A 24754-nucleotide genomic window follows, 5' to 3' on the forward strand; every position below is an offset into this window, starting at 1 on the left:
CGAAACTCAACAGTTCTTTTGCTGCTATTTTCGTATTCAATGTATTTGTTAGTATGGGGCAAATATTCGATTAGCGAAAGCTATCTTGTTTGCTCCAATTTGCTATTGGTAAATAAAGAAAGAATGAAACTAAATATATGTGGTGTACCGCAAACTTTATATAATTATAAAGGTGTTTTTATATAAAATTTGCCAAAAACAGATTTTATTTTTATCAGTAATCATTCTTATTATTCTATAACAAATATTTCTTGTCCAAAGTACCTTTGATGCGACAGTTTGTGTGACATCTCTAGAAGTCTGTACTGTCAGTAATTCTCTGAACTGATAAAGCTGCTCTGAAATGACTTTATGCAAGTTATTTTGAAACGTTTGAATTTGTTGATCAACTTGGTGTCTCACAGATGCCTCTGTAATCATAAATAATATCACATCTTCTTATAAAAAATATATATAATAAAGGCAGAGTGATAAAGCTAAAGATGCGTTCTAAAGCTCTGTCCACACTATCAAGCTCAAAACAAAAACAGGCCTCTCATCAGTGTTCTCTCAAGATTTTACAGGGGACCTCTGTGAAATCTCGGGAGATTTTCCACAAAATTGTATTCACACTATGCAAACCTCATTACATCTTGCAGATGTGAAAAGGGTATAGGTACTATGATTTCTTTGCTGCTCATAACAAAGTTCTTGCTTACCAAGCTGGTCAACAATGACCGAAAGATCATACAGTTCTTCTCCAGCAGCAGTCTCTGAATGGCCATAGTTGATGCTTCTCATAGATGATTCCAAACAGCTGTAGGGGTCATCCTCCTCGTAGTAGGTGTAGTCTGATGAGTACATATCTTCCCTTGTAGTTGACTGCTCCGTTTGATATCTATAGTCCTTTGAAACAAATTGAATACAAACAAGATTATGCTTGAAATTATGGTTTTCTATTATATACAGTATAATTATTTAACTTTATTTCCAAAAATTGCAATATTACTACACACTGTGAGTTACAAAATATGATTAAGTCTTACATGTATGCTATCTACAACCAAAAAAAATAAAACAATGAAAAAATATAGTATATAGGTTATTCCAATAACTACTACTAAGATCTGACCAAGATTTGTAACTTGGAAAGATGAGTAACCAACCTTGACAGGAATTTCATCTCTTTCAGCACCATATCTAATATTTCCTTTCAGGTTTAACCCATCATAACCAGAAGCCTCGCTGTTTCTATGCATCTTTACTGGTAGATGGCTACCATCAAATGTCACCGATTGAGTGGATGAATCACATGAGCTGATAATAGATTGATTTTTGAAGTGATCTGCTAATGTCTTTTGACAGATTGGTGGTGAGCGTTTTGGTAAATCAAACTTATTCGATGACGTTTTCCAAATGGACAAATCTGAATTATGCATCCTTGGAATTGACGTTTCTGCAGTACTGCCAGAGTTTTCAGGGTATTGATGATGTGGCAAATTCTTTACAGAATTTGATGAATTTCTTGAAAGAGGTTTATAGTCTTGCATTTGTTTGTGCAACCCTGGATTAATAATAGCTGACGACTCAATTTCAGAGTACAGTACACTTGAACCAGCAGCAGTATTACTCGTGTGCATACCCGAAGAACCAATTAAGACATCATCAGCAGATTTGGTCAGAGTTTGTAGGAACTTACCAGCAGAGACTTGGTAATGGTTTTCATTTTCAGACGGTTTATCGTAAGAGTTTCTTACGTAGGGCTGAATTTCAGTTTTATGATCATAGCGTGCTTGTACCTGCAATGGATCCTTTGTTTTATAGGGCTGCATTTCAGATTTATGCCCATAGCGCGCTTGATCCTCTATTGGATCCTTTGTTCTGTATGATGGCTGTATTTCAGTTTTATAACTACCATTTTCTTGTACCTTTACTGGATCCTTTGTTCTGTATGATGGCTGCATTTCAGTTTTATAGCTACCATTTTCTTGTACCTTTACTGGATCCTTTGTTCTGTATGATGGCTGTATTTCAGTTTTATAACTACCATTCTCTTGTACCTTTACTGGATCCTTTGTTCTGTATGATGGCTGCATTTCAGTTTTATAGCTACCATTTTCTTGTACCTTTACTGGATCCTGATTTCTGTATGGCTTCATTTCAGTAGGCCTAGTCAATCCTTTCATTAAACTTGACAACTCTTTGGTGAGCGAGTTTCTGCTAGATTTTAAAGAAACATTTGGTAGATCTTGAAAACTTTCCTCTGATGATGCACTTTCACTTACTTTACTCATTATTGTAAATATTCATCAGGTTGAGTTTAATTTAAGCTAAAAATGAAATATTATTTTATTTTTATAATAAATTTGAAATCCTTAAAATGTATATAATGTATCTAGGGCCTAGGCTACAGTAGTGCTTATTTTTCTAATTTTTGTTTCCAACGTACAGGTTCATCATATTGATCATACAACAAGGGCCCCTGTTAAAAATAGGCTGGATACCTGTCTGTCTGAGGCTAAATAGTCAAAAATCAGCTAGCATATAGGCCTAGCTAGCTAGTTAGAGTCCAACAGGGGCTAGGCTAGCCTAACTTACTATACTTACTAGTTCTGCTAGGCTTGCACTGTATGTGTGTAACCCTAACCCTAACCCCTATCTGCCTATGCCTACCTCTAGCCTCTAGCTAGGCCTATAATGTATGTAGGCCTACCTAGCTAGGCCTAGGTTTGGTTTAGCAAGCCTTGGGTTGGTAGCACATCCATAAAAAAAATAGGCTAGGCCTATTTAGTATTAATTAAATTATTATAGGCCTAGGCCTAGCTAGAGGCCTTAGGCCCTAGTCCGGGTACGAGTTGAACAGCACCCGCAAGGCCTCCTACTAGACTATATGTCTAAGCTACTTAGTATGTATTAGGCCTAGCAAGTTTTATGGAATTTATAAATATGTGTAGGCCTAGCTGGCCTACTTTCCAACCAACCCAGCCTGAAAACTGCCGCGCTCTAGCTCTCCACATACGTCGTACTCGCTAGCCTACTTACCAGTCGTCGATCGATTGTATTGCGCCCTCATTATATTTTACTACTTTACAATTCTCTGGTTCCCGTACGCGTATTAGGCTAAAACGAACTGCGGTTTATAATTAAAACTTAATATCGCGCCAATAAATGTTTAAGGTTTAAATAAAATTTAATAGCATTTTAGAACAAACGGTGTAGGCCTATGTGGAGAGACGTGTATTAAACAGAGAGTTGATGAAAACAACATGGAAATTTGATTGCTACGGCTTTATTGTTTTATCATTTGAAATTGCAGATGTGATACAGAAAATTATAAATAGTTTAATATCTTGATATTTTAAAGTCATGCATGTACACTGTAGAAACGTCTTCACTTTAACTCTACATATGTGAATCAAATATCTCTGTTGGTCTATTTTTCTCTTCTCTTTCACCTCCTACGGCTTTATCAGATATTACATGCTTGTCCTTCATTTTCAAACCATCTCTTGCTCCCCAATAACGGTTGGTTTCTCTGTCAATGAATACATTAAAATAGAATGTCCAGTAATATTTTTCTTAATCGCCTAACTAATGATGTCACCCTACCTGTTTTGTGTGTATTTTGAGCAATGTCTGGACGTACCAATTAATAATATGCATCGTCCCAAAAAACTATTAAACCACTATCACAGATCAGTGTCAGACTTAATTCGGCTTACTTAAATCATGGAATGTCACGTGTCATAGAAATATTGACATTCTTCTGACAAACGACGACTAAAATTAAAACTAGCATAGACACACTCAAATGTGATAAATAATACGGTAAAGTACCTTGTAACAAGTTCTGCTTCTTCTATGGTCTGAGGCAGCGGGAAATTTAAAGTCTCAGGTAAAAGTAGAACCAGTAATCCTGCGGACATTGAGGTGAAACTAAACGCCACCAACGGCAACGGTTTCCAAAGTTTTTCAAGAAAAAGAATCTGTGGCGCTAGCACACCAGCGAAACGTGACATGAACGAACATATTCCAAGTCCAATGGTTCTAGTTAAAATATACAGTAGTAATAAACATTTAAATATGAACGGTAGCTTTATATTGTATGGGCCTGGGAAGAATCCTGCCCCGAAGCAGCTGGTAATGGTCTAAAATTGGCCTAGTGTAATGAGGAGCAACAAAGGAGGGGACACGTTCACAATACAGTAGGCCTAGCATGAATACGGTAATGTTATTCTTTTATACACAACTTACCTAACATCCGTTGAGAAAATCTCTGCTGTAATAACATACGCTACCATAAATGTCCCAGTCACAAAAAATCGTCCTATCATTGAAATGGCGGTCCGTATGTCTGGAAAACTGGAAGCTATAACAAAGACAACTTATTTCAATCTTCAATTATTCAAAAACACTTGCAATGAAGAAGATATATAAATACATCATCTACTTATTTTGTTCATGATCAAACTGACAATCGAATAAACAGTTAAAGTCAAAATGCACCGTCAATTATCTATCTAGAATTCTTTATGAAATAAGCTTGTTACTTAGTGGGCATACATTATTTTTTTAGCAGAGTAAGTATAGGCCTAATAATTCTCCGAAACTTAACTTCCTCCTTCAAATTGGGTAAACGTCTTTCCAATATATAAGTTCTACTTTCTTTTCATCCTTTTCTTTCCATCTGAAACAATTGAAATCATTCTCAATTCAAATATTGTACTTACGTATCCAAATATTTATAAATGACATAGTACCGGTAAATATCAAACAAATTGCCAATATGCTACGTCTGCCAAACTTTTGACTGCCGATTATACTAGCGAATGTGGCAAAAAACTCTAACACACCCATAACACAGATTCCAACGTATACATTAACATCGAGGCCTTCGACGCCGTACGTCAACCCGTAGTAGACAAGACATGCAGTGAACCTGGTTGTAAAGAGATACGAGAAATAACGGTAATATTTTAGTATCAGGGGCCCAGGGCAATTGTCTTCTTGTTAGTACTAATACTGAACTATGCCAATAATAATACGTATACAACTGACACCTTAATACAGTACATATGGTACAGGTTTTCACGCTGCTACTCTAGCCCGCTACGTCACAAGAGATAAATCATTCAGATATAAAGCAAGCAGCAGATAGTACTAGACACTGACATTTTTGTGAAAAAGGATTCTCGACTATAATTTATAGGTATTGGCTGCTGGACCCAAAAAACGTCTGGGAAAAGAGTCTAACGGTTGAACGACAAATCCCAAAGCATTTCTGGTATTTTTGAGTCCCATGATATTACTGTAATTCGCTATCGGATAATCATTGAATTATTATCAAAACAGTCCATTGAAGTTTTTGTTTGTAATAGGATACTTCACACTTGAAGTATCTAGGCATGATGAAGTGACCCCCAGACTTAACCTTAGCAATAAAAATAAGCGAGCAGCGTTTTTTGTAAGAAATATTTCTTGTTAAATAATATAAATGATCGTGTGTTCTTCATTACCAACAGTAGATGAGAATGAGTGTTTTCTTTCTCATGTTTGAGTAGCGGAAGATGTTGAGAACAGACGCAAAGGTTGACGGTTGTTTATTTGGCTCCTGACGAGAAAAAATCAAATGTTACATGACTTAGACTAAACTAACGGTATCGTATAAAGAATTGAGAGAGACGGGATAAGGGTGAAAATAGTTCTAATGTTCAAAATGTGCTTCCACTTTTATAGTCTTAAGGCCACCTCAGATAGAGTCGTACGACGCTGTCTGAGTTGGCCTTTAGATGAAACTTACTTCTGGTTGTTCAAGGTGGTCAATAACGTTATCGGGTAAGTCTTTGTTGTTGAATTTTGCGATCTTCTGGAGAATAGCCTTAGCTTCTTCCTGCCTGTTTTTCAACAGTAACCATCGAGGCGACTCTGGAATGAATCTGTATAAAAGAAGTTCGAGTGTATATAGTCAATACTTATTATCATAAACAGAGTTTTAAATATTAAACCACCACAAAATTCTTTAATCTCCAATTTGTCAAAACAGCTGTTTTCGCTTAATCCACCTTTATAGAAAATCCCTCTTCCATTTTTGTAGATTGAATTAGAATTTCAGTCAGTTTAGCCTTTTTAAATTGAAGCTGCTCGTACCATAAACAGTAAATTGATGTTACTTACAGGTACACGATTAATATTGGCACAGGGCATACACTACCAATGAGAAGTAAATTTCTCCACGATCTAATGAAATACGCCATGAAAGCAAGTATCACAAATCCTATGCTGTGGTAGACTTGAACCATTAACGTCATAAATCCACGTTTTGATGGGCCAACGAACTCATTCACTGATAGAAAGAAAAATGTAAATATTACCATGCATTTCAGGCCAATTTACACAGGTAAGCTGGAAATCGCGTAGCTTGTCCATCCAACGTGGAAACTGTATACCTATCCTGAACGGAAACCGCCCGTCCGCTCCGCGTTGTGTGTAAATGATCATAATGAAAAACGTATTATTATAGATTCTAAATTGTTTTTACCGTTTACCGTTACCGTCTGTGTAAATGGCCTTAAGGTAAGAGAGACAGGGACTAACATCACAATGAATTCAACTCTGTTAAAAGTCTTACAGATTTGGACCCGAGTCAAAAACACTGGTTGGCTACAGTGTCATCGGTATTTTAGCGGACACTGATTGTTGTACTGTGACAAAAAAAACACTGCGCTTTGGTGGTCTTAAATAATAACTTATTGAACTCACCATAAACGAACAGAGATAGGTACATGCCAATACTAACACAACCATGTATAATACGGACAACGAAAAACCCCCAGTAAGTTTTGGTGAACGACGCAACAATGCCGGCCAGAATCCTCAAAAGAAGCGCCAAAATGACTCCACGTTTTCTTCCAAAACTGTGTAGGAGTAATATTCAAATAATTAGAGAAACTTATAATGTCAGTGACGAAATCAGCAAATGGGCGGCAATATAACCGTATGTTTATTCATCCTGTCCATGACAGAGGAAAATCGCATACAATTGTGGAAGGAGTGATGTAGTCTGGGTTCCAGGGGGAGTTTTGACTTAATATTAGTAAAAAGATAAATATTTTGGCACATATGGCGTTTCATACGTATACTACTTGAGCTTGTATTTTCAGACAAAGCTCGAAATGTCGACTGCTGGACTAACATAAAAAAGCAATATACTTGGGGAAAGTCTAGGAGTGATGTCGCATGTGACTGATAATAATGATTGATAATGACTGATAATTATTATTACTCATAGATGTGATTCTTTTAAGTAACATAATCAAATGATATACTTACTAATCGCATACTGCTCCAAATATGATAGATCCAAAGAAAAAGCCAAATAGGTACGATGATGCAGCTAACGATACTTTGTAGCTTTCGTCACACACAAGATCGAACTGCAGAGAAAAGCAAATATGGTAGTGATGTGCCCAAATATGGTAGTGATATGACACCATCATGTCCATATATGGGCACATCACTTTTTTTGTCAACTAGTTTGATAGTGTAGACCATGTGTAGACAGGGGTTTTCAAATGTAATATATGGACTTTTTATTTCAAGTATTTTAAATAGAACATGGTATTGAGGAACTTCTTAAAAACTTTGTTTTGTAGGAAAATGTTCGTGTTGATTATTATTAGTGTTTTTGTCTGTATATAAAAGTATATAGACATTTTTAAACATTTTAATTAAGTGGAACTTTGACAGCCATATTTTTTTCTGTGAAACAAATTATTTTGAAGTATTGTTGCCGGGGGATAAGGCAATGTATGCATTTAACAAGCCATCGCTGTTGGAAATAAGTACTTTCGTTAATCATTGTATTGACCAGACGGCAAAATAGATTTGTAGGATACCGACATTTAGTTTGATAATTTTCGAAATATTTACCTCTGATACAATAGTTGATTCGTATTGAGATTGGTCATATGTCCATCCATATTTGCATTTTGTAATTTGCGTTTCGTTACTTCCCGCCAGATTCGTGTACATTCTGCACCTGGTTTCGTTAATGAAGGCTGTACTCTCATCATCTGCTGGTAACATCAGGTTGTCTAAACCGCATTCATATTCTGTTCTACTGCAACTTGTATTTTCTAAGATGTTTGGTATTTTACAGTAATGATCCATCTTGCCATTGTAGAAGACCGTCCCAATGTTTCCAAACACATTCGAGATGATAACGCATAAAACTACATTTACGAGTATTTTATGATAACGATCATATTCTCCAGTGTACCTAAACACATTGTCGAATTTCATTTTTATTGTTCGTACCAACTTCAGCCCTTACGGTATCTAAAAATATGAGTTGAAATAAATGTATGTAACTTGTTGGTTCAAAATGATTTGATGTTACTTATCCAGTTATTTATTTATGAATATCTTTCAAGCCACAGACACTTATATCAATGCGTATATAACTAACATAATACAAACATTGACTCGATTTGATTGGTCGATTCGCTTGCGTTGCGGCTTACGTCATTGAGTTGCATCTTAGTGGGAAACAAGCTTTAGGCTAATACAATTTTAGCTGACAATTTTTCTGGCCAAGTTAGTAGCCTAGTTAGGCCTACATTTTTTTAATGCAATTATCTTTACAATAACAATATTTTCTATGATTTGCTTAACCAGAATAACCAACAAACACATAACAGTATAACATCCAATAATGAAAGCAAAATCTTACCAACGTAAAACTCATTAACTGCACCAGAACCTAGGTCTTATGCCTTCTATAATGCCTAGATAAACTTGCTAGCTCAGCGTAACTTTGTATTTGTAACTGGCCTGCAAAGCCAGGGCCACGCTCCAAATGGAGCCACCTGGAATGCTTTCTTATTTCTAAGATAATGCCGTCGTGATGGAATTCCACACGCTCAAGAATGTGGATAAATTGAATGAATGAACCAACTTACCTACTATGCTCCTCACAACAAAACGGCCAGTCATTGAAATGGTGGTTCGTATTCATGCACAACTGCAGACTAACGAAAAGCAATGTAACACCTTTTTTGCCTATTATTACACCTTACAAAATCTAGAACGTATCCAAATGCTACAGTATTACAAAGTACTAGTAACTACTATGAAACAGAGCTGCTCACATATACTTTCTAGGGCCTACTCAAGTATAAATAAATAACAAAACTGACCAATCCAGTTTTGTATTCGAATTAATACGAATGTATGAACAGATGGATTTAAATTATTAAATAACGTATCAAATTTAGAAGAATTTTAGTTAGTTAATTATTTGTTTATAATTTCAATATTATATTGATTACTCACCACAATTACAGCTAAGGCTGGGCCAACGAGCCCACTGGCTTTGCTCAGCAATTGGTTCATATAAAACCTCTCGATATTTCATTTTTTTGGGGCGTGAGGGCGGGAGGTGGGGTTGGTGGTGGTCTAGTTAATTACTGTTAATAATATTGTTCCAAAAATTATAGATACAAAAAATAACTAAACAGGAATGATAAAACTGCTAATGATACAGTATCCTGTGGCTATATTGTCATAAACCAGATCGAACTGTACAGATACAGTAGGCCTGATAATATACTAGGCCTACAATTTACAAAATGATCATTAAAAAGTAGTTCGCAGTTTAAAATCAATTATTATGTCTATAATTTTTGTAAAATAGTAAATTATATTATACTAAAATCCAAATCAATTATGGACAACACAATGTATGGCGCACTCAATAAAATCCCCTGATTGGACAATAAAAGCCCCTATTTTGGACAGTCCATAATAAAAACCACAGAATGGACAAACAATAGCGCCCTCAGCCCCTATTATGGATAGAACGCACTGCAACTGACAGCCCGTTCCAATATTTACAAGATAATAAAACATAAACACATGTTGAATGTTTCATATTTTTTATTGTTCGTACTTCAGCACTTACCCTTAATACGAGTTGCAATGAAACAGACATAGGCCTATAGTTTTTTTTTAAATCACCACAGTATATTTAAAGAATATTAATAATTATCACATTAATGAATAGTATAGAACTAATAGATACATAATAAAGACTATATATCATTTTCATAAACACTTCCCACATTTACTATTCGATAAGACAAGCAATCATTTCAAAATGCTTTGTTGTTTCAAGTTATAATAACAAAATCAAAATGCTATTTTGTTTGTAATCTATTCTCTTCACCAATCATTTTTCAAGATTATAAAGTTGAATTCAATATTTCCTCTTTCCGATCCGGCCTTTTCTCCTTCCTTATGTCTTCATCAGGTCCGAATATGTCTGATTTCAACTTCAAATCATCTCCTGTTCTCCAATTGCGGTTTGTGTATCTATCAATTAACATTGACAACCTTATTATTGCTGCCTGTTTCTATTAAGTACTGTGCGATCATATTCATTGGAAGATTGGATATATATATATTGAATATAAGAAACATAAAAATATGGCTCTTATTTTCTCACTATTTAAATGAAAAACTGTCCATTTATATTTGAGCCTTACCTTGTAACACGTTCTGCTTCTTCTATTGTCTGGGGTAGCGGGTAATTCAAAGTCTCTGGTAAAAGTAGAACCAGTAATCCTGCGGACATTGACGTGAAACTAAACGCCACCAACGGCAAAGGTTTCCAAAGTTTTTCAAGAAAGAGAATTTGCGGCGCAAGGACTCCAGCGAAACGTGACATGAACGAACAGATTCCCAGTCCAGTTGTTCTAGTTAAAATTATAATAATAAAGAGGAAAAAAGTCACTTTCTTTCATGGCGGAATTTGGTCTGCCTGTCCCCAAAGCAGTGGACATACATTATTTGATAACAATGGCCACATTGGACCTGTATAAGAGCAACAAGGGGACGCTCTATTACACCATGAAAAAGAACTTACCTTACATCTGTTGAAAAAATCTCGGCCGTAATTATGTATACTATCATGAATGCCCCATTTACAAAAAACCGTCCTGTCAGTGAAATAGCGGTTCGTAGGTCTGAAAAACTTGAAGCTAAAAATAAAAACAGATATAATTGCATTTAATTGACGAAAGTTATAGAGTAATGTCTGCAGCATCTGTTGCCTCTGAAGTATGTTTATAAACGTTAACATTTAGGCAAACACTATTTATTCATGTTATTTTCCAAAGTTTGTCAACTGGTCTACGTTAGCAAACTTTTATTCAATTCAATTCAATTTCTTTTATTTCAGAAATTTCATCCATATCAACATACAAAAAGAAAAAGAAAAAAGAAACTTCGCTAAACTATAATCTTAAATATATAGGATACTTCTCCATCTACAATACATTTTTGAGTTATGGCGCATGTTTGCAAACACAAGCAACAAGAATATTACAACTATTCAACATACGTTGCATGAAACCATATATTGACAAACTCCCTCGAATTTGAAAGTGTGATGGTTTTTCTGTTTGTATGTATTTTTTAATTTGAAAATGTATTACGCATTTATCTCAATTTCTTTTAAAGCTTTCTTTTAAATCATAACCCTGCAACCTTGAGCAACGTTGGCAGAGAAGTGCGCATTACAATTAATGTTTATTATTATATTATTAATTGCCAAAACTATCACAATTTCTTGTCAATCATTTCCATACAAATAAAATATTGTACTTACGTATCCAAATATTAATAAATGACATAGTACCGGTAAGTATCAAACCAATCGCCAATATGCTACGTCTGCCAAACTTTTGGATGCTGATGATACTTGCTAACGTTGAAATAAACTCTAACACACCCATGACACAGATTCCAACGTACACATTGACATCAAGGCTTTCGACGCCGTACGTCAACCCGTAGTAGACAAGACATGCAGTGAACCTGGTTGTAAAGAGAATTAAGTGTAATATTTTAATATTCAGGGCAACGATCTTCTTGCTAATCCATTAGTATACAAGACATGAAGTGAACCTGGTTTCAAGATGAAATAAACCCGATGAACTATATAAGAAATGAAAACCATTAATAGCCTAAAAAGTAAGGATGATGAATCGTAGCAACAAAAACAACAATTAAATTAAATTTTATATATCATTAAAATTTAATTACTGACATTATTGGCATTTGATATACAAAACGAGACAGTTCAATGCAAAAATAAACAGGGCTATAATAATGCAATATAAATTTATTACGGACTGACACGATCATAATTATAACAGTTAATTGAATCGAGTTAATCCACACTGATCATCGTTGACACCGTTTATTCGTTTTTATATACAGTTTTTTTTGCATAATTATCTCGTGTGCGTATTTACCAACAGTAGATGAGAATGAGTGTTTTCTTTCTCATGTTTGAGTAGCGGAAGATGTTGAGAACAGACGCAAAGGTTGACGGTTGTTTAGTTGAATCCTGACGAATAAAAAAAATGTTTATTGTATAAGAAATTATTTAATACAAAAGCCAATATTTACATGCTCGATGTGATTTATACTGTTAAACGTTAAACCAAGGCTTCTAACAACAGGACACTGAGCTCACCTTGCCAAGATAGGAACTCGTAATAGTCCTATGATCGGATGTCTGCGACAAATACCAACAGACTGTATGTACGTATTGTACGCGGCGCGCGGTGTCTGTTAGGGTCGTGTAATTGATCGTGTCGCAGCCACCACATATAAACCCTTTGATCTCCAGAGCTCAGCATCCTGTTGTTAGATTGCTTTGGTTAAACCAAAACTATGCTATAGTTGGCTGAAACTTACTGTTGGTAGTTCAATGTGGTCAAAAACGTTATCGGGTAACTCTTTATTGTTGAATTTTGCGATCTTCTGTAGAATAGCCTTAGCCTCGTCAGGTCGTTTCTTTACAAGTAGCCAACGGGGCGACTCTGACATAAAACTATATAAAACATGTAAAGTATGAGAATTGTTAATTAAAACTTGTGTTAAAAACTTCTAACGTTAAAAAAAGTCTCCCGAACGTCGAAAAACTTATGTTAGCGTCAGAAAACTTCTCCGTATTGTTCAAAAACATCTTTCCTGACATCAACACGTTTCCATAACTTCGGAAAACTTATCTTTAACGTCAGAAAACTTCTCACTAGCGTCATTAAACTTCTCTATAAAGTCAATAAACATATCTGTAGCGTCAGAAAACTTCTCCCTCACGTCAGAAAACTTCTCTATGACGTCAGAAAACTTATCAATAACGTCAAAAAACTTCTCAATAACGTAAAAAACTTCACCATAACGTCCGAAAATTAAAAACTGTCTTTATTGCGGGTTAACTACTTACAGGTACACGATTAAAAATGGTATAGGACATGCACTGCCAATGAGTAATAGATTACTCCACGATCTAAGAAAAATCAAAATAGGTACGACGAAGCGGCTAACGATACCTTATAGCTATCGTCACATACAAGATCGAACTGCAGAGAGTAATAAATCTTAAAATGATACTTATGCCCTTTTCATTTTTCTAAACTCAAATATGGTCTCATTTACATTAATATTAAAGGATAATTTACACAGTTACCAATTTTGGCGTATCAACATACAAAACAAAATATTAAGCTACATTTTAGTCTACATTAGAAAACTTTACAGTAGTTCGCAATCATGAGCAAAACTCGCAATTTGGGCAACTTTGATCAAGTTTCCATTAATTGGAAAAACTTGTTCATACTCTCTTTTTTTTGCGAACGATGAGTTTTCCAAATTTTGCTAATGTAGTATATGTTTTATTATGAAAACTATGCCTTTTTACATTTAGTTCCACTTCTATTTTTTTTCATTTGTTTACAAATTGAGATCCAACAAAAAGTAGGCCTACCAACAGTAGGCCTGCACAAAGTAGGCCTAATATTACACTGCATAGGAACGTAGCTTATACTTAAATAAACTATATATAATTTTTGTTTCAAGCACAATGCATCATCGAAATACTTACCTCTGATACAATAGTTGATTCGTACTGAGAATGGTCATATGTCCATCCATATTTGCATTTTGTAATTTGCGTTTCGTTACTTCCCGCCATATTCGTGTACATTCTGCACTTTGTTTCGTTAATGAAGGATGTGGTCTCATCATCTAGTGGTAACATCAGGTTGTCTAAACCGCATTCATACTCTGTTCTACTGCAACTTGTATTTTCTAAGATGTTTGGAACTTTACAGTAATGATCCATCTTGCCATTGTAGAAGACCGTTCCAATGTTTGCAAAAACATTCGAGATTAGAACGCATAAAACTACATTTACGAGTATTTTGTGATAACGATCATATTCTCCAGTGTACTTAAACACATTGTCGAATTTCATATTGATTGTTCCTAACAACTTCAGCCCGTATCAAGAAATACAAGATGAAATAAATGTATCTGTGATTTGGTTTAAAAATATTTGATACTAAATCTACCAATTGAAATTATGACATTTATTACTTGGCGGGTTTCTTGATCCAACTAATAAAATATAATTGTCAGAGGGTAAGATTTTTATAATTGCAGTTTTACAATCGAATATTATTCCTACAATTTACATTGGATCTAATCCTATATTATTACTAAGTTTTCCAAAAAGCCAACCTAAGAAAAAATATTAAACAGTTGTAAGCCTATATATATAAATCGCTTTTACCGTTTAGGCCTATCTTGTTATTATTAATTACTTTCCCTACTAATGAATAGTGCAGAAATATAGATAAATAATATTTTCTAGTACAGACTATAAGTTTGATAATATTATTAGACTAGCCACTCAACTAATACTATTACAAATGCTTGTTGTTTCAAGTTATCGTATAGCCTATTCTCTCAACCACCAAACATTCATTTTCAAGTTTATACAGTTGAATTCAATATTTCCTCTTTCTGATCCGACATTTCATTCTTCCTCATGTCTTTTTCAGATCTAAGTTTCAGATCCAAGTCTGATTTCAACTTCAAATCATCTCCTGTTCTCCAATTACGATTGGTGTCTCTATCAATTAATAAATTAACAACTTTTATTATTAGCGTCTGTTTCAATATCAGAAATAAAACAAAAATGATGTGCTCACTATATGCAAAGTTTTCCATTCACATTTGAGCCTTACCTTGTTACAAGTTCTGCTTCTTCTATTGTCTGAGGCAGCGGGTAATTCAAAGTCTCTGGTAAAAGTAGAACCAGTAATCCTGCGGACATTGAAGTGAAACTAAACGCCACCAACGGCAAAGGTTTCCAAAGTTTTTCAAGAAAAAGAATTTGCGGAGCAAGGACTCCAGCGAAACGTGCCATGAACGAACAGATTCCAAGTCCAGTTGTTCTAGTTAAAATATAATAATAAAGAGGAAAACGTAACTTTCTTTAATTGGCAAAATTCGATCTGGCTGTCCCAAAGCAGTGGACATACAGTACTTAACAATGGCCATATTGGCCTAAATATAAAGAGCAACCAGGGGAAACGCTCTATACCAGCATGAAGATTTCAAAAAGAACTTACCTAACATCTGTTGAAAAAATCTCGGCCGTAATTAAATATACTATCATAAATGTCCCATTCACAAAAAACCGTCCTGTCATTGAAATGGCGGTTCGTATGTTTGGAAAACTGGAAGCTAAAAATACAAACAGCATTATTGCATGACGAATGTTATATATAGTGAAGTTGGTGTTGCCGTAGGCAGCATGTATTGCCAGTGAAGCATGGTTATAAATAATACTTTATTTTCGTTTGGAAACACATGGCAAACCTAAATTTACTAAAAAACTTCCGATGAATATGATTCCTATCTCGGTTTTACATCTTTAATGTATTTTCGGAAAGCTATCTCAGCTGTCTTCAATGTCATAAATAACATTTAGGCAAACACTTCATTTCAATAGTGTAAAGCCTAGTCTAGAAGGGCAAATTTTACCACATTTTTGCGGAGTTTGGAAACAAAAGTTTTAGCAAATGTCTGCAAATCTAGAGTTTTATTTTTCAACTTGTCTACGTTAGCAAAATTTTATTGACGAACTCGCTCGAGTTTGCTCGAGTTTACCAGCGAGTTTAACAATCTGTACTACTGTAATTTATCAGAAAAGAAACTTTAGGTCCTGTATCTTTTAATTTGAAAATGTATTACGCATTTATCTGAATTACGCTTTCTCTTAAATCATAATCTTGCAATGAGACTTGAGCAACTTTGGCAGAGAAGTGCGCATTACAATTAATGTTTATTATTATATTATTAATTGTGATTAAAAATCACAATTTCTTGTCAATCATTTCCTTCCAAATAAAATATTGTACTTACGTATCCAAATATTAATAAATGACATAGTACCGGTAAATATCAAACAAATCGCCAATATGCTACGTCTGCCAAACTTTTGGATGCTGATGATACTTGCTAACGTTGAAATAAACTCTAGCACACCCATGACACAGATTCCAACGTACACATTGACGTCAAGACCTTCGACACCGTACGTCAACCCGTAGTACACAAGACATGCAGTGAACCTGGTTGTAAAGAGAAATATTTTAGTATCAGGGCAATTGTCTAAATAAACCCGATGAACTATATAAGAAATGAACACCATTAATAGCCTAAAAAGTAATAGGGATAATGAATCGTAGCAACAAAACAACAATTAAATTTAATTAAATACCATTACAATTTAACTACTGGCATTATTGACATGTGATATACAAAACGAGACAGTTCAATGCAACAATAAACAGGGCTTAAGGCATAAATAGGGACTGACTCGATCATATCATAGCCGTTAATTGAATCGAGTTGATCCACATCGAGCATCGTTAACATCGCTTACTGAACAAATAATACATTCGTTTTAATATACGGGGTTTTTATTTGCATAATAACCATGTATTTCCATTACCAACAGTAGATGAGAATGAGTGTTTTCTTTCTCATGTTTGGGTAGCGGAAGATGTTGAGAACAGACGCAAAGGTTGACGGTTGTTTAGTTGAATCCTGACGACGAATACAAAAAAAATATTACTGTACTGTATAAGAAATTAAATAATACAAAAGCCAATATTTACATTACAGTCTATGCCCCACGTGATTTTACTGTTAAACGTTAAACCAAGGCATTTAATAACAGGACACTGAGCTCGCCAAGATAGGAACTCGTAATAGTCCTTTGATCTTATGTCTGGCTGCGACAAATACCAACAATGTCGCAGCCACAGATAAACCCTTTGATTTCCAGAGCTCAGCATTCTGTTGTAAGATTGCCTTAGTTAAATTAAAACTAGGTTATAGTCGGATGAAACTTACTGTTGGTAGTTCAATGTGGTCAATAACGTTATCGGGTAAATCTTTATTGTTGAATTTTGCGATCTTCTGTAGAATAGCCTTAGCTTCGTCGGGTCGTTTCTTTAAAAGTAGCCAACGGGGTGACTCTGGAATAAAACTATATAAAACATGTAAAATATGAGAAGTATTTTGTAATGTCCAACAACTTCTTCCTTAACGTAAAAAACTTCTCTTTAGCGTCATAAAACGTCTCCTTAGCGTCAGAAAACATCTCAATAACGTCGAAAAACTTCTGCCTAAGCGTTAGAAAACGTCTACCTAGCGTCAGAAAACTTCTACCTAGCGTCAGAAAACTTTCAAGTAACGTAAAAAATGTCTCCATATCGTCAGAAAACTTCTCCCTGGCGTCAGAAAACTTTTCAATAACGTTAAAAAAAAAACTTCACCATAACGTCCGAATATGTAAAAAAAAGTTAGGTCTTAATTGTGAGTTGTCTACTTACAGGTACACGATTACAAATGGTATAGGACATGCACTGCCAATGAGTAATAGATTACTCCACGATCTAATGAAGTATGCCACGAAGGCAAGTATCACGAATCCTACACTGATGTAAACTTGAATAATTAATGACATAAGTCCACGTTTTGACGGAGCAACGAACTCATTCACTGATAGGAAGACAAATTACACAAATGTCATACATGAGGTCTAAGGACTAAGACATTAACATTCCAATTTACCTTTATCTTCTTGGAAGATTTAGACCAACAAATTAATGGAAATCGGTAGGAAAGTTATATTTAAACTATTATTTATTTTATTTTATCAAAACCAACAGCAACGAAAGTTGGTACTTAAAGGTATGAAACAGAAAACAGATACAATAAATACTATATGAAGCAAACTTAAATAAAAGTATGTTAAATAGTAAAAAATTATTGAGCACAATTTACATTGGACTCACTTAAATAGTTATACAGTTCTATTATTTATCTCTATTACTAGTATTATTTTGTACATAGCCATTTACTGCACTTTAGAAATGCCATTGTTACAGTTACAGCTAGAGTTTCAGGTCGGTTGTTGTGGTTCAGCTGTCTTCCAGAATTGATTCGTCATGCAAACAGCAAAAAAAAAAAAACATTGACATTGTTACAGTTACAATAAAACAGTTTTTGAAATTAAACCTACCATAAACGAATAGCGATATGTATACGCCTATATTAACACAGCCATGGATAACACGAATCACGAAGTAAAACCAGTAAGTTTCGGCGAAAGACAATGTAATTCCGGCCAAAGTCCTTAAAAGAAACGCCAAAAGAATCCCACGTTTTCTACCAAAGCTGTATAGAAATAAACATTCAAACATGCAATAAAAAAAAACTCAAAAAGGTGTCGAAGCCTGCAAACTATGTATCCTTTTGTTTAAATTCATTCTTGATTCAATAATTTTAAATAGAAAAAATGATTACTTACTAATCGCATACTGCTCCAAATATGATAGATCCAAAGAAATATCCAAATAGAAACGACGAAGCGGCTAACGATACTTTGTAGCTATCGTCACAGACAAGATCGAACTGCAGAGAGTAACAAATCTTAAAATGATATTCATTCCATTTTTATATTTCTAAAATATGGTCTCATTTACTTTAATAAGATTCGCATTAAAGGACAACCCACACAGTTATCAATTTTGGGGCATCAACATTAAGTTACATCTAGTAGTTCAAAAAAATGAGCAAACTCGCAATTTGCGCAAGTTTGATCAAGTTACCATCGAAATATTTACCTCTGATACAATAGTTGATTCGTATTGAGATTGGTCATATGTCCATCCATATTTGCATTTTGTAATTTGCGTTTCGTTACTTCTCGCCAGATTCGTGTACATTCTGCACTTGGTTTCGTTAATGAAGGATGTACTCTCATCATCTGGTGGTAACATCAGGTTGTCTAAACCGCATTCATACTCTGTTCCACTGCAGCTGGTATTTTCTAAGATGTTTGGAACTTTACAGTAATGATCCATCTTGCCATTGTAGAAGACCGTTCCAATGTTTGCAAACACACCGGAGATCAGAACGCATAAAACTACATTTACGAGTATTTTATGATAACGATCATATTCTCCAGTGTACTTAAACACATTGTCGAATTTCATATTGATTGTTCCTGACAACTTCAGCCCGAATCAAATACAAGATGAAATAAATGTATCTGTGATTTATTGATTTAAATTATCTGGTGTTACTGAATCAACCAATTGAAATTGTGACATTTATAACTTTATTACATGTATTTATTACTCTTTAGGCCTACATGATCCAACTACTGTATTTTGCAGTAGCAATAAATAAATTAAAACTAATATAATAAATTATAATGGTCAGCGGGTAAGGTTTTTACGTTATTCCCTGCACACAAATCTCGTTACAAATAATACAGATAATCTATGTTGTATAACATCATGTTCAATGCTATAATTGCAGTTTTAAAATCGAATATTATTGCTACAATTTACATTGGATCTAATCCTATATTATTACAAAGTTTTACAAAAAGCTAACTATTAACCACCGTAAGCCTATATTATGTTTACCGTTTAGGCCTCTACTTATTATTAATAAATACTATTCCTAATCATGAATATTGTACAACTATAGATAAGTAATAATTTAAATAACAGAAGTTTGATAATAATATTAGACTAGACACTCAAATAATTAAATATGCTTGTTGTTTCAAGTTAAAAAAACTATTTTGTTTGTAAAACCATATATATCTTATTCTCTCAACCACCAAACACTTTTAGACAGTTGAATTCAATATTTCCCCTTTCCAATCCGGCCTTTCCTTCTTCTCCAAGCCTTTATCAGATCCAGGTTTGTCTGATTTCATCTTGAAATCATCTCCTCTTCTCCAATTACGATTGGTGTATCTATTAATTAATAAATTGGCAACTTTTATTATTAGCGTCTGTTTTCTAACACTGTGTAGTATCGTATCAGATCATAACATCAGAAACAAAACAAAAATTATGTGCTCACTACATGCAAAGTTTTCCATTTACATTTGAGCCTTACCTCGTAACAAGTTCTGCTTCTTCTATTGTCTGAGGCAGCGGGTAATTCAAAGTCTCTGGTAAAAGTAGAACCAGTAATCCTGCGGACATTGACGTGAAACTAAACGCCACCAACGGCAACGGTTTCCAAAGTTTTTCAAGAAAAAGAATTTGCGGAGCAAGCACACCAGCGAAACGTGCCATGAACGAACAGATTCCCAGTCCAATGGTTCTAGTTAAATGTAATAAAGATTTTTATAAAAAATCGCTATAATTTTACAAAAACGAAAACCGTATGTGTTATTGTATTATGTAAACATATTAAACCTACCTAACATCTGTTGAGAAAATCTCGGTTGTAATTATATATGCTATGATAAATGTCCCAGTCACAAAAAATCGTCCTGTCATTGAAATGGCTGTCCGTATGCCCGCATAACTGGAAGCTAACGGATAAAATAAACGACGTTATTGTGGTAACAAAAGTTTATATTTATATATATATATATATATAGGTTTGCACGTTTTATAATCTTTCTGTCTTGTTCATTCTTTGAAAACATTTTACAAAATCTATAGAAAAGTATCGGATCTTGCGTTTCAAACACAACAAGTTCCACTTACGTATCCAAATGTTAATGAATGACATAGTACCGGTGACTATCAAACATGTGACTAACATGCTACGTCTTCCAAACCTTTGAATACTAAAGGCAGTAGCGAATGTGGCAAAAAACTCTAACACGCCCATGACACAGATTCCAACGTACACATTGACATCAAGACCTTCGACACCGTACGTCAACCCGTAGTAGACAAGACATGCAGTGAACCTAAAAACAATACAAAGAAATACTAACAGTTTTAGGCTAAACTTTTAATTTGAAATACAGCAAATTGCCCACAAAACTCTTTGCCCAATATAAAGAATCGTGCGGCAGGTGTTTTCTGTTCCTTGTTTGTAAGAAGCGGAATCTTTTGCATCGGTTGGAGAGTAGGTACACGTGCATTGTATATAAAATCATTACTGTATATTAAGCTGTTTAGTACAAGTTGTTTATGATGAGGTAATCACCAAAATAATAAGTGTGTGCTCTCTTACCAACAGTAAATGAGAATGAGTGTTTTCTTTCTCATGTTTGAGTAGCGGAAGATGTTAAGAGTGGACGCAAAGGTTGATGATCGTTGTTTAGTTGGTTCCTGGCGATAACATACAATATCAACATAATGAATCATAACACAGAGTAAGAAAATGCAGTTTAAAACAATTTAAGATTAAAAGCTATATATTAGCGCCAGGAAAGAGTGAACTTCCCTGATCAGCACAAACAATAAGTTGGGCTGCTGATAAACTTTAAATCATAAATATTTTTATAACATCAATATTGTAGTACAAATTATATACAAAAACATCAATTTAGCTAGCAAGTGAAAATACATTTAAGTGTTACCGTTTTTAATTCAATGTGTTCAATGAAGTCATCAGGTAAGTCTTTGTTGCTGAATTTAGCAATCTTCTGGAGAATATCCTTAGCTTCTTCCTGTCTGTTTTGCAAGAGCAGCCATCGGGGCGACTCTGGAATAAAACTATATAAAACAAGTTTCAATGTAGTTTTTTATGTTTGAAAACTGTATAAAAATAAGGCCTATGCATACAATACTATAATATTCATAGTATAATCAAATCCAAATCAAGGCTTGGATTACTTTTTCCATTCTAAGTATGCAAATGATTAACTTTTTAGAGTTTGGAGAAGTAGGCCTACGTAGTGTCTGCATGACACTGCAGGATGACATGATTACAAATACTGTTATTTGATTCGCTTAATCCGCAAACTTCAGGAATAGTGTGTTTGTCATTCATGAACGTGTCTGGTTCAACTCGCGAGTGTGCGAACTGAAGTTTGTTCTGTTGACTAGGATTGATATTTAAAAACAAGCTTAGCCGTACTTTAAAAGGAGTAAATCCTACTTACAAGTACACCAATAGTAGTAGTCCAGGGCAAAGACTGACGACGAGGTACAGGGTTCTCCACGCTCTAATGAAATATGCCAGGAATGCCAGTGTCAGAAATCCCACGCAGAAGTACACGTTGGCCATTGCTGATATAAATGCGCGTTTTGATGGCGCTACGAACTCATTCACTGAAAGTTAGGAAAGACGAACAAACTTGTGAACAATATTATAGTCCTACTTGGTAGGCCTAAATATAAAAAAAGCTGAAAAAGGAGATGCTAAACTACAGTAAACTAATTGCACTGAATGCTCAGTAGGCACAGATCAGAAAACACGATAGGAAAAACTTAGTAGAGCAAACTATATTGGAAGCAAATAAAATACACGTAAGTTACAGGGTGCTAAGGAATTAATTAAAACAGCGTATTTACCGTAAACAAATACAGAGATGAACAAGCCTATATTGAGACAACCATTTGCAACACGACACACGAAGTAAAACCAATAAGATTGTGCTAAAGACATCGCAACACCACTCAGTATTCGAAGAAAAATTGCCAGAATAATGCCTCGCTTTCTGCCAAAGCTATAATACAATACAATAAATAGTCAACCATTAGATTACATACAATTTTATTGCAAAAAAAAAGAAAGAAAAAACAACTTGAACAAAAAAAGGTTCATTGTACCGTAAGTTTGCTAAACAAATAAGTTTTAAATTGATTCTTAAAATGGAGGAGTTCATTCGATAGAGAAGTTGCAACGAAAGAAAAAATGCGTCACCGTAAGTCGTAGTAGGGAAACATAACGGATAGCAATGGGTGTGTCAGAGAAACGATGGCAGAAAAAAATTGAACATATCGATAGAGTGGGTAATATATGATGGATATAGAACAAGCGAAACGTATTTTTTGATGATCATTGATAAAATTTACACATTTGTTTAAGATGACCATTTCCTTATATTAATGCAATGTAAAAGTTAAGAAAATTATACAGTGATTTTCTTCATACTACGGTATGTTAACTAGAGTAAAGCTTGTTTCCCACAAGCGACGCAACGTAACTCAACCTACGCAACATAAGAAAATGCCCTTCCAATAATTGTGTTTGCCCCCGCCTGCGTGAAATCAAACCTGCGACTTTTGCAGCACTGTTGCACCGTCGGTTCCCACTTCTGATTACGCAATACAACACTTTGCGTCCATACGTCGCTGCGTTGCGTTCTAGTGGGAACCACGCTTTAGGGAATGACTATTATACATACATACATTTATTATTTTCTATTAATCGTCAACAATACAAACAAAATGTTAATATATATATATAATGAAACAATACCATTAATAGAGGATCGTGCAAGAAGAACATTTCTTGTCACGCAAGACCCATAATAAGTATACTGTATACTATACAATATGATTACTTACTAGTCACATATTGCTCCAAAAATGATCGATCCGAAAAAATAACCAAAGAGGAATGATGAAGCTGCTAATGATACCTTGTAGCTTTCTTCACAAACCAGATCGAACTGAAAAAAACCCACAATTTATACTAATAATATAATATATAAAATATATATATATATATTTCTTTTATTCCTGTCCACCCAGGCAGCACTTGCCAGTTCTTATGCTACGACTTTATCCAAATTCCTTCACTTGCTAACTTTTCTGGCTGTTTTACTTTATCGTTTTGATTTAGCTTATCTCCATTGAGCTCCAGCCACTGATACCCACAGCATTGTCATTTTTTCAGTAATTTGCCTTTGGATTTATAATAATAACAAATATAAAGATATGTGATCATTAAAGTAGTTCCTAGTTTTAAAATCAATTAATAATGCCAATATTGCTTGGTCAATACTACAATACTATATACTAATGTACTAATAAAACAACTTTTACCTCTGATACAATAGTTGATTCGTATTGAGAATGGTCATATGTCCATCCATATTTGCATTTTGTAATTTGCGTTTCGTTACTTCCAGCTAGATTCGTGTACATTCTGCACTTGGTTTCGTTAATGAAGGCTGTACTCTCATCATCTGGTGGTAACATCAGGTTGTCTAAACCGCATTCATACTCTGTTCCACTGCAACTTGTATTTTCTAAGATGTTTGGAACTTTGCAGTAATGATCCATCTTGCCATTTAGGAAGACAGTCCCAATATTTGAAAACGTATTCGAGATAACAACGCATAAAACTAAGTTTGTAAGTATCTTATGGTAAAGACCATATTCTCCGATGTACTTAAACACATCATCGAATTTCATACTTACTGTTTTAGTTGCAACTTTTACTTTAACCAAGCAATGTTTTAAACAATTGCCTTGAAAAGAGAGATTCGAACGACTGTGTCAATTATTGTCAATAGATATGATACACGTATAAATTATAATTTCCACTTTATAAATATTTATCACTTGAAGTTGGCAAAGGTGATTGGAACCGTACTATCATAATAAAAGTTTAACGCGAT

The 24754-nt window shown here is 34.5% G+C and overlaps 4 protein-coding genes across 13 annotated transcripts in view; all 4 read right to left on the reverse strand.

Annotated features, from left to right (window-relative positions):
- Positions 1-3042, reverse strand: part of LOC144847643 (uncharacterized) — a 31239-nt gene extending 28197 nt beyond the window's left edge. For 2 of the 3 annotated variants that reach the window (XM_078704121.1, XM_078704123.1), the window contains exons 1-4: positions 2961-3009; positions 1146-2309; positions 699-885; positions 265-410 (exon numbers count right to left, since the gene is read on the reverse strand). In XM_078704121.1, the coding sequence (XP_078560247.1) occupies positions 265-410; positions 699-885; positions 1146-2273 (1461 nt within the window). In that variant the 5' untranslated portion in view covers positions 2274-2309; positions 2961-3009. The other variant, XM_078704122.1, reaches the window with a different exon arrangement.
- Positions 3043-3252: 210 nt separating this feature from the next.
- LOC144847642 (organic cation transporter protein-like) lies at positions 3253-9408 on the reverse strand. Of its 3 annotated transcripts, XM_078704119.1 has the most exons (12): positions 9313-9408; positions 8940-9008; positions 7909-8316; positions 7309-7412; positions 6739-6893; positions 6154-6322; positions 5780-5915; positions 5496-5590; positions 4710-4918; positions 4234-4348; positions 3817-4026; positions 3253-3514 (listed from the first exon to the last, which is right to left on the reverse strand). In XM_078704119.1, exons 3-12 carry the CDS (start codon positions 8278-8280, stop codon positions 3382-3384), a joined length of 1698 nt encoding a protein of 565 aa, XP_078560245.1. In that variant the 5' UTR covers positions 8281-8316; positions 8940-9008; positions 9313-9408; the 3' UTR covers positions 3253-3381. The 3 variants fall into 3 exon arrangements, with proteins under 3 accessions (XP_078560245.1, XP_078560244.1, XP_078560246.1); XM_078704118.1 differs by lacking the exon at positions 9313-9408 and having other exon boundaries at positions 8940-9128; XM_078704120.1 differs by lacking the exons at positions 8940-9008; positions 9313-9408 and adding an exon at positions 8711-8815.
- A 687-nt stretch (positions 9409-10095) lies between these two features.
- Positions 10096-24643, reverse strand: LOC144847641 (organic cation transporter protein-like). 6 transcript variants are annotated; one of them, XR_013613763.1, is made up of 11 exons: positions 24177-24641; positions 23697-23800; positions 22698-22852; positions 22286-22454; positions 21761-21896; positions 21412-21509; positions 20934-21142; positions 20641-20755; positions 20332-20541; positions 19995-20186; positions 14406-14784 (listed from the first exon to the last, which is right to left on the reverse strand). XR_013613763.1 is itself a non-coding variant. In XM_078704117.1 (10 exons), the coding sequence occupies exons 1-10, from the start codon at positions 19407-19409 to the stop codon at positions 10221-10223; spliced, it is 1695 nt and encodes a 564-aa protein (XP_078560243.1). In that variant the 5' UTR covers positions 19410-19448; the 3' UTR covers positions 10096-10220. The 6 variants fall into 6 exon arrangements, 5 of the variants coding, with proteins under 5 accessions (XP_078560243.1, XP_078560242.1, XP_078560239.1 ...); XM_078704117.1 differs by lacking the exons at positions 14406-14784; positions 19995-20186; positions 20332-20541; ... (6 more) ...; positions 23697-23800; positions 24177-24641 and adding exons at positions 10096-10350; positions 15081-15290; positions 15468-15582; ... (5 more) ...; positions 18722-18825; positions 19038-19448; XM_078704116.1 differs by lacking the exons at positions 14406-14784; positions 19995-20186; positions 20332-20541; ... (6 more) ...; positions 23697-23800; positions 24177-24641 and adding exons at positions 10101-10350; positions 10524-10733; positions 15468-15582; ... (5 more) ...; positions 18722-18825; positions 19038-19446.
- Positions 13342-14349, reverse strand: LOC144847680 (beta-alanine transporter-like). The gene is made up of 2 exons (XM_078704169.1): positions 13934-14349; positions 13342-13412 (listed from the first exon to the last, which is right to left on the reverse strand). The coding sequence occupies exons 1-2, from the start codon at positions 14303-14305 to the stop codon at positions 13350-13352; spliced, it is 435 nt and encodes a 144-aa protein (XP_078560295.1). The 5' UTR covers positions 14306-14349; the 3' UTR covers positions 13342-13349.
- Positions 24644-24754: the final 111 nt, after the last annotated feature.

This window comes from Antedon bifida, chromosome 7 (genome assembly GCF_963402885.1).
Source record: "Antedon bifida chromosome 7, ecAntBifi1.1, whole genome shotgun sequence".
In the NCBI taxonomy this organism is placed as follows: Eukaryota; Metazoa; Echinodermata; class Crinoidea; order Comatulida; family Antedonidae; genus Antedon; species Antedon bifida.